The sequence below is a fragment of the Mobula hypostoma genome, chromosome 20, assembly GCF_963921235.1.
Source record: "Mobula hypostoma chromosome 20, sMobHyp1.1, whole genome shotgun sequence".
Taxonomy (NCBI): domain Eukaryota; kingdom Metazoa; phylum Chordata; class Chondrichthyes; order Myliobatiformes; family Myliobatidae; genus Mobula; species Mobula hypostoma.
Window position 1 is genome coordinate 23,293,785 of NC_086116.1, and position 12,484 is coordinate 23,306,268.

A 12,484-nucleotide genomic window follows, 5' to 3' on the forward strand; every position below is an offset into this window, starting at 1 on the left:
TCAACTGTAAATTGCTGTGCATAAGCAACTTATTAATTCAAATATGTGCTTTACACAAAGTGGCCACTAGATAGAGCCTGCATACTACTGCTATACACAAATCAAAGCTATATTTAAACAAAATAACAATTTAAATAAAACAAGAATTCATATTTAATTAGTAGAAAAATATAGGCCAGGAGTAGGGATTTAGATACCGGCAATAGAGCTATTCACAACGAACACAAAGACTTTGAACTGGTTCTCGTGATGATTTGTTTAGACTTCTTGAACATTGCCACCAATACAAAGTGGAAATGTGTGCTTTTAGAAATGAAGCAATAATGTCAATTTAGCAGGAGACCAAGTTGTTTTCCTTTCTATCCTGAAAACAGATGACAGTAAGCAATTTATTTAATAATATTAAAAAGGCATAGTAAAGGCCAATTAAAGAAAACAAACATTCCAGATAGTGGAAAATAATTAATAATAATAACAGAACTACTGCTCATAATGGTTTACTTCAAAGCTAACACATTGGTTTCAAATAGTTACATACCTTGATAATGACTGAGCTAACATGAACTTGGTTGAACTTTGTGTTTCTTTAATGTAATCTAAGCTTTGCATAGGATTCACTTCGTCATGACCTGGTAAATCATTTAATGAATCTACAGTTACATTTCTTTTGTCTTCCAAAGAGTTGGAAATTTCTTGTTGGCAATTCTCCTCCAAAGAAAGTGTACTACATTCATCTTTGTTTATTTTACAAACATTCAATGGGTCCATACTTTGAGAAACATTGAGATCTTCAACACTCAATAGCTTTGTGACTTCACTGTGCTGATCTTTATTCATCAAAACAGTTCCATCGATATCCCCTGAGATATCCATTGATACTGGAAATTGACTAACAGATGCATGAAAAGAAGATTGTGAGTTCATTCCTTTAATCAAAGCTGAATCACTATATGATTTAGAAAGTACAGAGTCTACTGGCCTGACAGTACTGTTGTGTGTGTTTTCAGATTGAGCATTTCCAAATTCATTCAGTTGTGTTTGGGAAAGATGATCAGAACTCAAATCATCTTGCTGTCCTTCATTTTCAGCTACCAGAGTTTCTCTGCTTTGAGAAGGAGAAAGTTCAGATTCTACAGGACTTGTATTTTCAGCCAAAACCTTATTGTCTGATTCTGCTTGAGGCAGAGGGCGAAGCAATAAAGCAACTTCAGCACTTTTAATCACCAATCCAATAGAAATCTTGGTTTGCTCTGCTGGTTTTCCTGTTACTTTCTCAATATTCTTCTGAAATTGCTCCTGAAGGCTTTTAATTGAATGCTGAAGGCGGAGCAAAAAACAGTACTGATAATGATTAATCTGCATGCTCACATGCTTTTGAGCATGTACAAGAACATGTATATCTGCATCTGATGACTGCAAAGATTTCAAAGGTGTAGTAAGAGCATCTAAAGAATTTGATTTACCTAGTCCATTCGTGAGTGGCTCAGATTCTGTACTATAATAATCCCTCAAGAGCTTCTTATGATGTAAACGGATACTAAAATCACTGGATTCACTTTTGCGAATTTGAGAGGCAGACTGTCTGGAAGATGAAACAGATTCTTGTGATTTTGCGAACCTATTGGGTTGGCAAACCCAGACTGAAAGTGGGAAAGAATCCACAAATCCCACAGGTCTCCCTTTTCCACTCTTCATCCCTTCATAATCAATCCAAAACTGTGAAAAGTGCACAGCCCAGACATCTGTAGCAGCAAAAGTTTTCAATGCATTTGTACTCAGCTTTGGAGTAACTAAGCCCTTATAAATATCATGCAATTTGGTATCCTGCTCATGCGCATGTCTCTGAAATATTGGGTGCAATATATTGAAACTATTTTCACTTTTGGGAAAAGTTGTGAACGTTTTGCTAAAAAAGCTATCATCTTTGAACTCCTGCAGTATGGCTTCCAGATCCGTCCGTGTACAGTGTAGTGAGAACCTTGTATTCGTAGCGATTACTTCAGATGTCTGAATAGAAATCGATTGTGGCTGGTCTTGATGGCTATTTGGTCCCATATCAGCTGGAACAATAAACTGAAAAAAGAAAGATATATTCAGTTCAAACAAGAAAGATAAATACTTAAGAACAATTTCAATACTTTTCAAATATGTTGCATGTAAAACTACTATTTCTGACTGATCAAAACTAAAGTCAGTTTGCATTGGTCAGCGCAATAGGTTGAAATCTGATTTAATCCAATTAAATGGGGAATTACAAACAATTTAAACATCTTTTATTGTCTGCATGCTTCACAGTAAGGGGAGTTGTAACAATGGCCTCAAGTAACCAAGTCAGTTGCCATGCACTAAAAATATTTCTAATCAATACTTCTCTGCACAAGTGTGAGCAGCAGATTTTGCCAGCAGATTATCATGTGCATGACTGAAAAAAGTGATAAACATGTCAGGTGGGTGACCTGAAGTAAACAGAGATGATCTTCAACATCACAATTTTTTATTTTGATTCATACTAGGCTCATAAATTTGTTTCTTAGGTCATTTTGACTTTTAAAATGGAAGTTAATAAAACCAACACTGGCCTTGAACTTAAAACAGGTAACATAGAAACATAGAAAACCTACAGCACAATACAGGCCCTTCAACCCACAAGGTTGTGCTGAACATGTCCCTACCTTAGAAATTACTAGGCTTACCCATAGCCCTCTATTTTTTTAAGCTCCATGTACCTATCCAAAAGTCTCTTAAAAAACCCTATTATATCCGCCTCCACCACCATGGCCAGCAGCCCATTCCATGCACTCACCACTCTCTGCATAAAAAACTTACCCCCGACATCTCCTCTGTACCCACTCCCCAGCACCTTAAACCTGTGTCCTCTTATGGCAACCATTTCAGCCCTGGGAAAAAGCCTCTGACTATCCACACGATCAATGCCTCTCATCATCTTATACACCTCTATCAGGTCATCTCTCATCCTTCGTCACTCCAAGGAGAACAGGCCAAGTTCACTCAACCTGTTTTCATAAGGCATGCTCCCCAATCCAAGCAACATCACTGTCAATCTCCTCTGCACCCTTCCTATAGTTTCCACATCCTTCCTGTAGTGAGGTGACCAGAAGTGAGCACAGTACTCCAAGTGGGGTCTGACCAGGGTCCTATATAGCTGCAACATTACCTCTCGGCTCCTAAATTCAATTCCACAATTGATGAAAGCCAATGCACCATATGCCTTCTTAACCACAGAGTCAACCCGCACATGCTGCTTTGAGCATCCTATGGACTCGGACCCCAAGATCCCTCTGATCCTCCACACTGCCAAGAGTCTTACCATTAATACTATATTCTGCCATCATATTTGACCTATCAAAACGAACCACTTCACACTTATCTGGGTTGAACTCCATTTGCCCAGTTTTGCATCCTATCAATATCCCGCTGTAACCTCTGACAGCCCTCCACACTATCCACATCACCCCCAACCTTTGTGTCATCAGCAAACTTACTAACCCATCCCTCCACTTCCTCATCCAGGTCATTTATAAAAATCACGGAGAGTTAAGATGCTGGATTTTAAATCTTCACTTAAATATGAACATGTTAGCATCTTAGACCAACCTGAAACACAAAAAAAACTTCTAATGATGATTAATTTTAATGTTTACATACTGTCACTGCAATACTACATATTAATATACCTTGAGCATTAATCCATCAACTCGTATGTCAACATGGTCATCTTCTTTCCCACTATCAAGCTTGTAGATGGCTGTGAACTGTTCCAGACTTTGCCGTAGATCTAGTATAAACTGGTTCAACCATAATATGCTCCTGGTATCTAGTGTCAACTGTAGTGCATTCATCTGTACATAAAGATTTGGGCAAGGAACTGCAGACAGGAATACAGCATTTTATTTCTGTACTTATCATATTACCACAATATTCAAAGCAAGGTCAATTATGTTAATGATCGTGGATTCTAACTTTCACCCAGCTAATCACAGCTGTGAATTATAATCAGAAATCTAATCAGTATTTCTCATGGAATGTGAATACAAATTGCTAAGAAGAAAATTTTACTAAAAATAGATTTTGCGATTTCAAAATTGATCAGATTTATTCATCCCTTATAAAAGGAAAATAATTTAACAAGCTGCAAAATTTAAAGAATACATATTTTCACCATATTGATTTGCCTTCACTATCTAATGCAATACATTACATTCACCATCATTTAAAATATATTGTTATTTCAGTCACTTTTTAAAAATTAAAATCTAGCACTATTTCAAGTAATCAGAAGCTTGTATGTCAACCTTCAATATAATTACAGTTGAAGTGTTCAAAATGTTGGGTTTTTTGTTATTGACTACCTGTTGAAACTCTGTAAGATGAATGGGTAGAGTTTTACATACTGAAGTAATCAAGTGATGTGGAATTAGTGTTAGTTAAGTGGTGCTGAGATTAAAGGTCACTAATCTCACTGCATGAGAAAGCAATCACATGAAGTTGAATGGCCTATTCTGCTTTAAATTCTAATGTTCTTATGGCTCAATCAAAAGGCTGTCAATATCAAACATTTACTCTGCTTCTTTCTACAGCAACTTTCAGCAAATTATATTTTGGACGTTAGCACTTTATATTAATATCTTTCTATACCTATAGAATCTTATTCAATACCCCTCCTTCATTTAAAGAGAATGAAAACAAACTTTTCCTACATTTTCCTCCAATTGATCGTTGCAAATTATATTTCAATATTGTTGATCAAAAGATTCTGCGGCTATTCATGATATCTGAGATTCTAATTCCACTCTTTAATACCCTAAATATTTTAACATTTTTATTAAAAAAAAACTTTAAATTAAAAATGGCACGTTACTGCATGCATCATATAATTTGAGCAGAGATTTATTCAATCAACATGCCATGATTTACATTAGTATAATACCACGGTGTAAGGCATCTTTTAAATATACAAATATAATACTTCACCTTTAATACTTCATTGGTAATTAAGCAATGATACAATCTGGTGAAAATCCATTTTAAAAAGATTCAACTAAGCACATAATTTATTCCTCCAGATCAGATATAGTCATGCAGAATCATAAATGATACATGATTAACAATCAGCCCACAAACCAAGAGATTACTTTACAGTAATGATTGTGTAACCTGTACTGAAAAGGAGATCTAGGGCAGAACTTTGTTGTAGATTCTTTTCCAACCTGTCCAACACATTCCATAAGGCTATAATGCAAGGTCACAAAAACCAATTTAAACAGGAATAATCACTATCTTTAAAATGCAAGGCATTTTAGTCAAAATATAATACTCAGATGGTATGTCAACGCCACACACAGCCAATATTATCTGCTCAGATAAAACATTTTTGCAATATTTAGTCACTTATACTTCTGCATATAAACCATTAAATATGCATGTCATAGGATAGCTATATCTAGCAAGTATAGAATTAACATCACAAGTTAAGTTCACTTCACTGATGAATTAAGAATATGACACCCCAATCATATTTGTGTGGCAAACAAATCATAGGCTCAATTTTTCCAGCACTTTGGAGAAAATACGTTCACATTATCACTAGCCTCCGAGTGGGCGTTTGCTGTGAAATGGTGAATGATGACCATCTTGAAGATCAGTGCAAGGGACCACCTTGAAGTTGTTTGTCAGAAATTAAGTAAGATTTATTACTGTTTGAAACCTGGGCTTCTTTACAGTATTTTTCAGTATAGTCACACAGCAGAGAAACAGGCCCTTTGGCCTAACTGGTCCATGACGATTAAGACACTCAACCAAGCCAGCCCTATTTGCATACTTTTGGCCCATACATCTTAAAATATTTCCTATCCAGGTGTACCTGCCCAGGTATTAATTGTTACTGTATCTGCTTCATTCACCTTCTCTGGAAGTCCATCCATTTACAGATCACTATGTGGAAGAGGTTTCCCCTCAGGTTAATATTAAATCTCTGCCCTCTCACCCTAAACCTCTGCCTTTTAGTTCTTGATTTCCCTAGAAATAAATATTCAATCCGTCTATGCCCTTCAGGATTCTATACACCTCTGTAAGATCTATAAGATCACCCCTCATTCTCCTATGCTACAGTGAATGGCAATAAAAAGTAATCTTACTAAAGACATCAGCTCTTAAAATGTTTATTGGCTTGTTGCATCGAATGGAGTTAATGTTCAAAAACTCAATGAACAATTGCAGGGGACAGATTAGATTTTATTTTTGTGAATAATAAATAAGATAGTTTTGTTTTAAAAAGATTTTGTGGAATATTTTTGAACTTTGAGAAAAGTCGCAACATAGTTTGCAGTAAACACTGAAAGGTTTTTATTTTACTGCATTGTACTCAAGAGGAACTTCAAATCTAAGCAAGGGGATTAAATCATTTCATTCAAAAAAAATTAAAGATCCAACATCCATCCAAATATTCACAATAATCTCACTGCTTCTTTCTCTCTGGACAAATAAGGATTTCTACTGGATGTCATCACATTTAAAGTCTGCTGAACAAACTTTTGATAACACCATCTTAGAGTCATCTCAGTCCAATTTCTTCTCCCACCCCTTCACCCCTCCCACACAATGTGTAGTTTTAAAGGCAAATTCTTTCCATCCCACATATTTAATAAAAAAATTGAAAATGAACTCTTACTAGGAAAGTCTTTTCCATCTGGGAAATAATATTCAGTGAATTCAATGTGAATAGCTGCCATTTCTGATGGAAGATATAAAGACTTCTTATTGCAGCAAATCATAGCTTTGGGAGAATCTCTTCGCTGATCTGCTGTAGAAACCTGCAGGGGATCAAGTGAAGAATTTTTACCAAGTTAACAAGATGGCAATTTCACCATCATAGCAAGGCTTTGGAGCACTACACAAGTTCAAATCCATTAAAGAAAATTATGAAATAAAATTAACTCAAATCAATGATTAGTGGAGTAGTACTACTAGAGTTTTGACTGACAAAGAAAATACTGGTCACCAACATCCTTCACTCTTACCCGGTTATACAGAATTCTACTTATATACGATATGATTGGCCCTGAATGATGTTTAATGATGGAGTGGAAATACTACACCATGTTCTAAACACAAGCAACAATTTTAACATTCCTTTTTATAACAGATTTATCAATGCAAGAACAAGTTAAAACATTCTGTAAATGGCTATTCTTGTAAATTATAAATAAAACTTCAAGATACAATGTTACGAGCTGCAGTCTCCAACAGGGAATGTTCTTCAGGCAGGGGGAAACCTCTCCCTAGACAAAATTTCACAAAAAGTTTTGCTTTAAGTAGATAAGCTTAATTATTTTCGGACACTTTATAATATGCAATGGTAAAATTGTAAATATTAACACCAAAATGTCAGTTTCATAGATAATCCGACTTTGTTTTGAAAAGTAGTTTTCATATTTCCTTCAATCACGTTAATAAATTCATCATCTTATCAGATGTAGTATCTTTAAATATTTAATCCTGACATTCTAATGTACAAGAAATCCAGATTAACTATTGAATTTTGTAATGATGCACGGTATTCCAAGTAACGTTTTAATTTCTTGTATTGTGCAAGCTACTGACTTTAACAGGCACAAGACAATTGAGTCTATATTCAAGTACACAGATCAATCATTTGTTTGGTGAATGTGTCGGGTTCTAGGGGAAATTCAATTTCAGCATAAATGTAGACTAAAAATTCTCTTGGCTGTATTAAAGTTGGATTAGGGAACCATGTTGTTTTTCACCTTAAAAATATTGGAAAAGAGATTGTAAAAGTCAAATAACTATACTAACTTAGCGGAGAATATACTTTCCTACAAATAAGCACAAAAATTCTGATTTGATTTTATGTGGAGTGAATTTTGGTTAAATGGGACACATCAGGACCAGTACATTTTGGCTCAATTAAATGGCTGCTCTAATAAGCTGAAGTTCCATGGAAATTAATTAAAAACATATATAAAAGACAAACCACCTTTTGACAGAGTAGTAAATTACGTATTTAAATGAAATACAGAACAAATTAGAACACTAACAATATTACTACATTACTATAAAAACTGTAGTTCCAAATAGTTATCGAAGATGGATTCATCACTAAGTGCTGGAGGAACTCAGCAGGCCAGGCAGCATCTATGGAAAAGAGTAAACAATCGACGTTTCGGGCAGAGACCCTTCATCAAGACTGGGAAAAAAAGATGAAAAGTTAGGAAGTGATCCCTGCGGAAAGTGGGGTGGGAGGGGGAGATGTACTTGGTCGTGGGATACCTGGACTATACCTCTTCCCACCCTGTCACTTGTAAAAAATTGCCACCCCCTTCTCTCAGTTCCTCCGTTTCTGCCGCATCTGCTCTCAGTATGAGGCTTTTAATTTCAGAACTAATGAGAAGTCCTTCTTCAAAGAAAGGGGCTTCCCTTCTTCCACCACCGACTCTGCCCTCACACACATCTCTTCCATTTCGTGCATGTCTGCTCTCACCCCATCTTCCTGCCACCCCACCAGCCACAGGGTTCCTCTTGTCCTCACTTATCACCCCATTATCCTCTACATCTAGCACATAATTCTCTGTGTAACTTCTACCGTCTCCAACGGGATCCCACTGCCAAGCACATCTTTGCCTTCCCCACCCTCACTTTCCACATTCTATAAGGGTCACTCCCTACACAACTCCCTTGTCCATTTGTCCCTCCCCACTGATTTTCCTCCTGTTCCACTTGCAAGGGTAAGTAACAAGTGCCATATCTGCCCCTACACCTCCTCCCACATTACTATTCAGGGCCCGAAACAGCCCTTCCAGGTGTGCGACACTTCACCTGTGAGTCTGTTGGGGTCATCTACTGTATCCAGTATATCAGTGAGACCCGATGTAGATTGAGAGACCACCTCGCCGAGCACCTACACTCCAACCACCAGAAAAAGTGGGATCTCCCAGTGGCCACCCATTTTAATTCCACTTCCCATTCCCGTGCTGACATGACAGCCATGGTCTGCTCTACTACGGTGATGAGGCCACATTCAGGTTGAAGGAGCAACACCCGGTATTCCGTCAGGATAGCCTCCAATCTGATCTCTTGAACTTTTGGTAAATGCACCCCCCACTCCACCATACCACATTCCTGTTTCCCTCTCTCACCTCATCTCTTTACCTGCCCATCACCTCCCTCTGGTGCTCCTCCCTCTTCCCTTTCTTCCATGGTCTTCTACCCTCTACTCCCAGATTTCCCTTCTCCAGCCCTTTATCTCTTTCACCAATCAACTTCCCAGCTCTTTATTTCACCCCTTCTCCTCCCAGTTTCACCTGTCACCTACCACCTAGTACTTCTTCCTCTCTTCCGCCACCCCCCATCTTCTGAATGATTTCTTATCTTTTATTTCCAGTCCTAATGAAGGGACTTCAGCCTGATACATCAACTATTTACTTTCCCATTGATGTTACCTAGCCTGCTGAGCTCCCCCAGCATTTTGTGTGTGTGGTCTGCACACAGTTCCTTACTATGTGATTGGATTAGAGTGATGATCTTAATATGAAGCTATCAACTGCATCATGCTTGTCAACGTACAATTTGTTCTAATTATATTATTGCAATTCTTCATCTGTGAACGAAGGAACTCTTAAATTGTTGAAACTAATTTGATTAAGCATGGCCTAGAAACATAGAAAATAGGTGCAGGAGTAGGCCATTCGGCCCTTCCAACCTGCACCGCCATTCAGTATGATCATGGCTGATCATCCAACTCAGAACCCTGTACTTGCCTTCTCTCCATACCCCTGATCCCTTTAGCCACAAGGGCCATATCTAACTCATTGTGCCTAGTGAGCACAATACATAAATATTCTATCACAGAATTATTTTCTATAAGACCCCCTAAAAATCAACAAGTTATTTTCCTATCATTTGAAGGAAAAAAATAACCTGCAATTTCTGTAGCCCTCAATTCAATTAGTGACAGTTATGAACACACTTTTCATTAAGTGAGCATCCCAAAGTTTTTGTTTTTGTTCTAAGGGTCTCTTAGCACATGCACACATTTTCAGTAATTATGTATGTGTTCTTGGGGTTGGAGAGATGTTGCCAAAGTGAAGACAGGTCATGTGTGTCAGGGAATAATGTCCACCTGCCCAGAAACAAGCAGCTCCGAGAACAGATAAGTAGACTGACATCATCCAGATGACCCCATTCATTCGATCTCTCCACCGTTGGCATACCAAAGCTGATATGCCATCTGCCATGTTTTTACACATTTGAGTTACTCCAGCAGTACATCCCCAAGATTCAACCTTTACCAAAGAAGAAAAGGGCAGATAGTAATGCAGGTATTCTCCAAGTCACACAGCAAACTAACGTGGGTATAAGCTGTTTTCCCTTCATCTCAGCAGGCCAAACCATGGGACTCTTTACCTAGCAGTAACCTTGAAGCAACTCCACAGAAGGACTATAGTTCAAGACAGTAACTTGCCACATCCATCAAGGTCAATTACAGTGACAACAAATATAGGTTTTGCCGAAAATTGAATACTGAAACTTGATCAAGCCCATTTAGCAGTGAAATCACAAAGCACTTTCTGTAAATGCATCATGCACAGACAATGATAATATTTTCCTGAGACGAGGAGGGAATCAGGCCACAGGAAACAAAAACATAATGGATTGTATAGGTCAACCATGATTTAACCCTGTGGCAAAATGGCCTAAAGTTCTTAATACATTTTCCTATCATGAATGGACCAGAAAAAGATGAAGAAGGGTACAACAGATGACTGGAAACCTCAAGAAACAATTATGAAGCAAGACAGTTATGACACCAAATTAAAAATTTTCCTTGAGTCAATTCTCTAATCAAACAAATTACCCCAGATTCAGCCACTTGTTTACTTCATTTATGAGGGGTGATTGATAAGTTCGTGGCCTAAGGTAGAAGAAGTCAATTTTAGAAAACCTAGTACACTTATTTTCCAACATAGTCCCCTCCTACATATACACACTTAGTTCAGTGGTCATGGAGCATACGGATCCCTTCTTTGTAGAAATGGTCAACAGCAGGGGTGATTGATAAGTTCGTGGCCTAAGGTAGAAGGAGATGGGTTATTAACTTCAAACTTTCTGCATTACCACTCAAAGAGTTGAACTGCCCGTGCATGCAACAAGACCGTCTTGGACCTCCAGGTGGTCCACAGCTGGGGTGATTGATAAGTTTGTGGCCTAAGGTAGAAGGAGATGAGTTATACAGCTCTTGTTACATGCACGTGCAGTTCAACTCTTTTGAGTGATAATGCAGAAAGTTTGAAGTTAATAATTCATCTCCATCAACCTTAGGCCACGAACTTATCAATCACCCCTGTTGTGGACCACTTCTACAAAGAAGGGTGTTGTTAATGCGCACATGTTCAAGCTTACGTTGCAATCTCTGGTGGGGGGGGGGAACCGTGTCAAATGCCTCACTGAAGTTGAGTATGATCAAGTCTGTTTGGTTTCTATTGTCAAGGATCTTTGCTAAGTCGTTGATCAACCCTGCAAGTTGCGTGTCACAAGATCTGCCCTGTCGGAATCCATGTTGATGGTGAGTAAGGACACTGCGTCTGTCCAGATGGTCCATAATGGGACGGTGAATAATATGTTGAAGAATTTTACAAGGGATGGAAGTGAGTGAAACCGGTCTGTAATTTCCCAGGTTTGTATGCTTGCCCTTCTTATAAATTGGAAGGGCATTTGCTTTCAACCAGTCGTCCGGTAATGTCCCAGTATCAATAGATTTCCGGAATATCTTTTGCAAAACTGGAGCTAGACTGGAAGCACAACTCTTTAGAATCATAGCTGGTATTTGATCAGGTCCTGGTGCTTTCTTAGGCTGTAGTTCCTCGAGAAGCTTCTTAACACCTATTATTGTTATAATGAGATCTGGCAAATCTGGGGTATTGCAGGGGTCTAAAGTGGGGAGTTCATTCAAATTTTCCCTTGTAAACACAGAGCAAAACTGCTGGTTAAGTGCTTGTGCTTTGTCTGCAGCAAGAGATACAACACGGCCCCCGGATGAAAGAGAAGAAATTCCAAAAACTTCTTGCCTTGTAGATTTAATAAAGCTCCAGAAGAGTTTGGTGTTGTCACTCTTTAAGCTCTCACCTATTACTTCATTAACATACTGATGGTAAGCTTTCCTGATGTTTCTATCAGTAAGTCGGCGCAAGAATTTAAACTTTTGCCAGTCTTTACTATAACCGGATTTCCTAGCTTTATTATGGAGTCTTTGCTTTCTATGTAACACACGCCGGGAGGACTGGTTTACCCCTGGTAAGTTGAACCTGGAAGAACTCATTTTAGAGAGGACATACTTGTCAATTGCTGCTTGAAGGACCTCTTGGAAGTTAGACCAAAGAGTATTAATACTGACTGATGCTAAATATTCCTTAATTAGTGACTGGTCAAAATCACTAACAAGTTTTGCAAA

At 38.0% G+C, this 12,484-nt stretch overlaps 1 protein-coding gene across 5 annotated transcripts in view; it reads right to left on the bottom strand.

Annotated features, from left to right (window-relative positions):
• Positions 1 to 12,484, bottom strand: part of bltp3b (bridge-like lipid transfer protein family member 3B) — a 143,756-nt gene that overhangs the window by 40,620 nt on the left and 90,652 nt on the right. For 3 of the 5 annotated variants that reach the window (XM_063072537.1, XM_063072536.1, XM_063072539.1), the window contains exons 12-15: positions 6,689 to 6,830; positions 5,176 to 5,250; positions 3,696 to 3,886; positions 539 to 2,073 (exon numbers count right to left, since the gene is read on the bottom strand). In XM_063072537.1, coding sequence (XP_062928607.1) covers positions 539 to 2,073; positions 3,696 to 3,886; positions 5,176 to 5,250; positions 6,689 to 6,830 — 1,943 coding nt within the window. The remainder of the gene's footprint in view (positions 1 to 538; positions 2,074 to 3,695; positions 3,887 to 5,175; positions 5,251 to 6,688; positions 6,831 to 12,484) is intronic. The other 2 variants (XM_063072540.1, XM_063072538.1) reach the window with 1 other exon arrangement.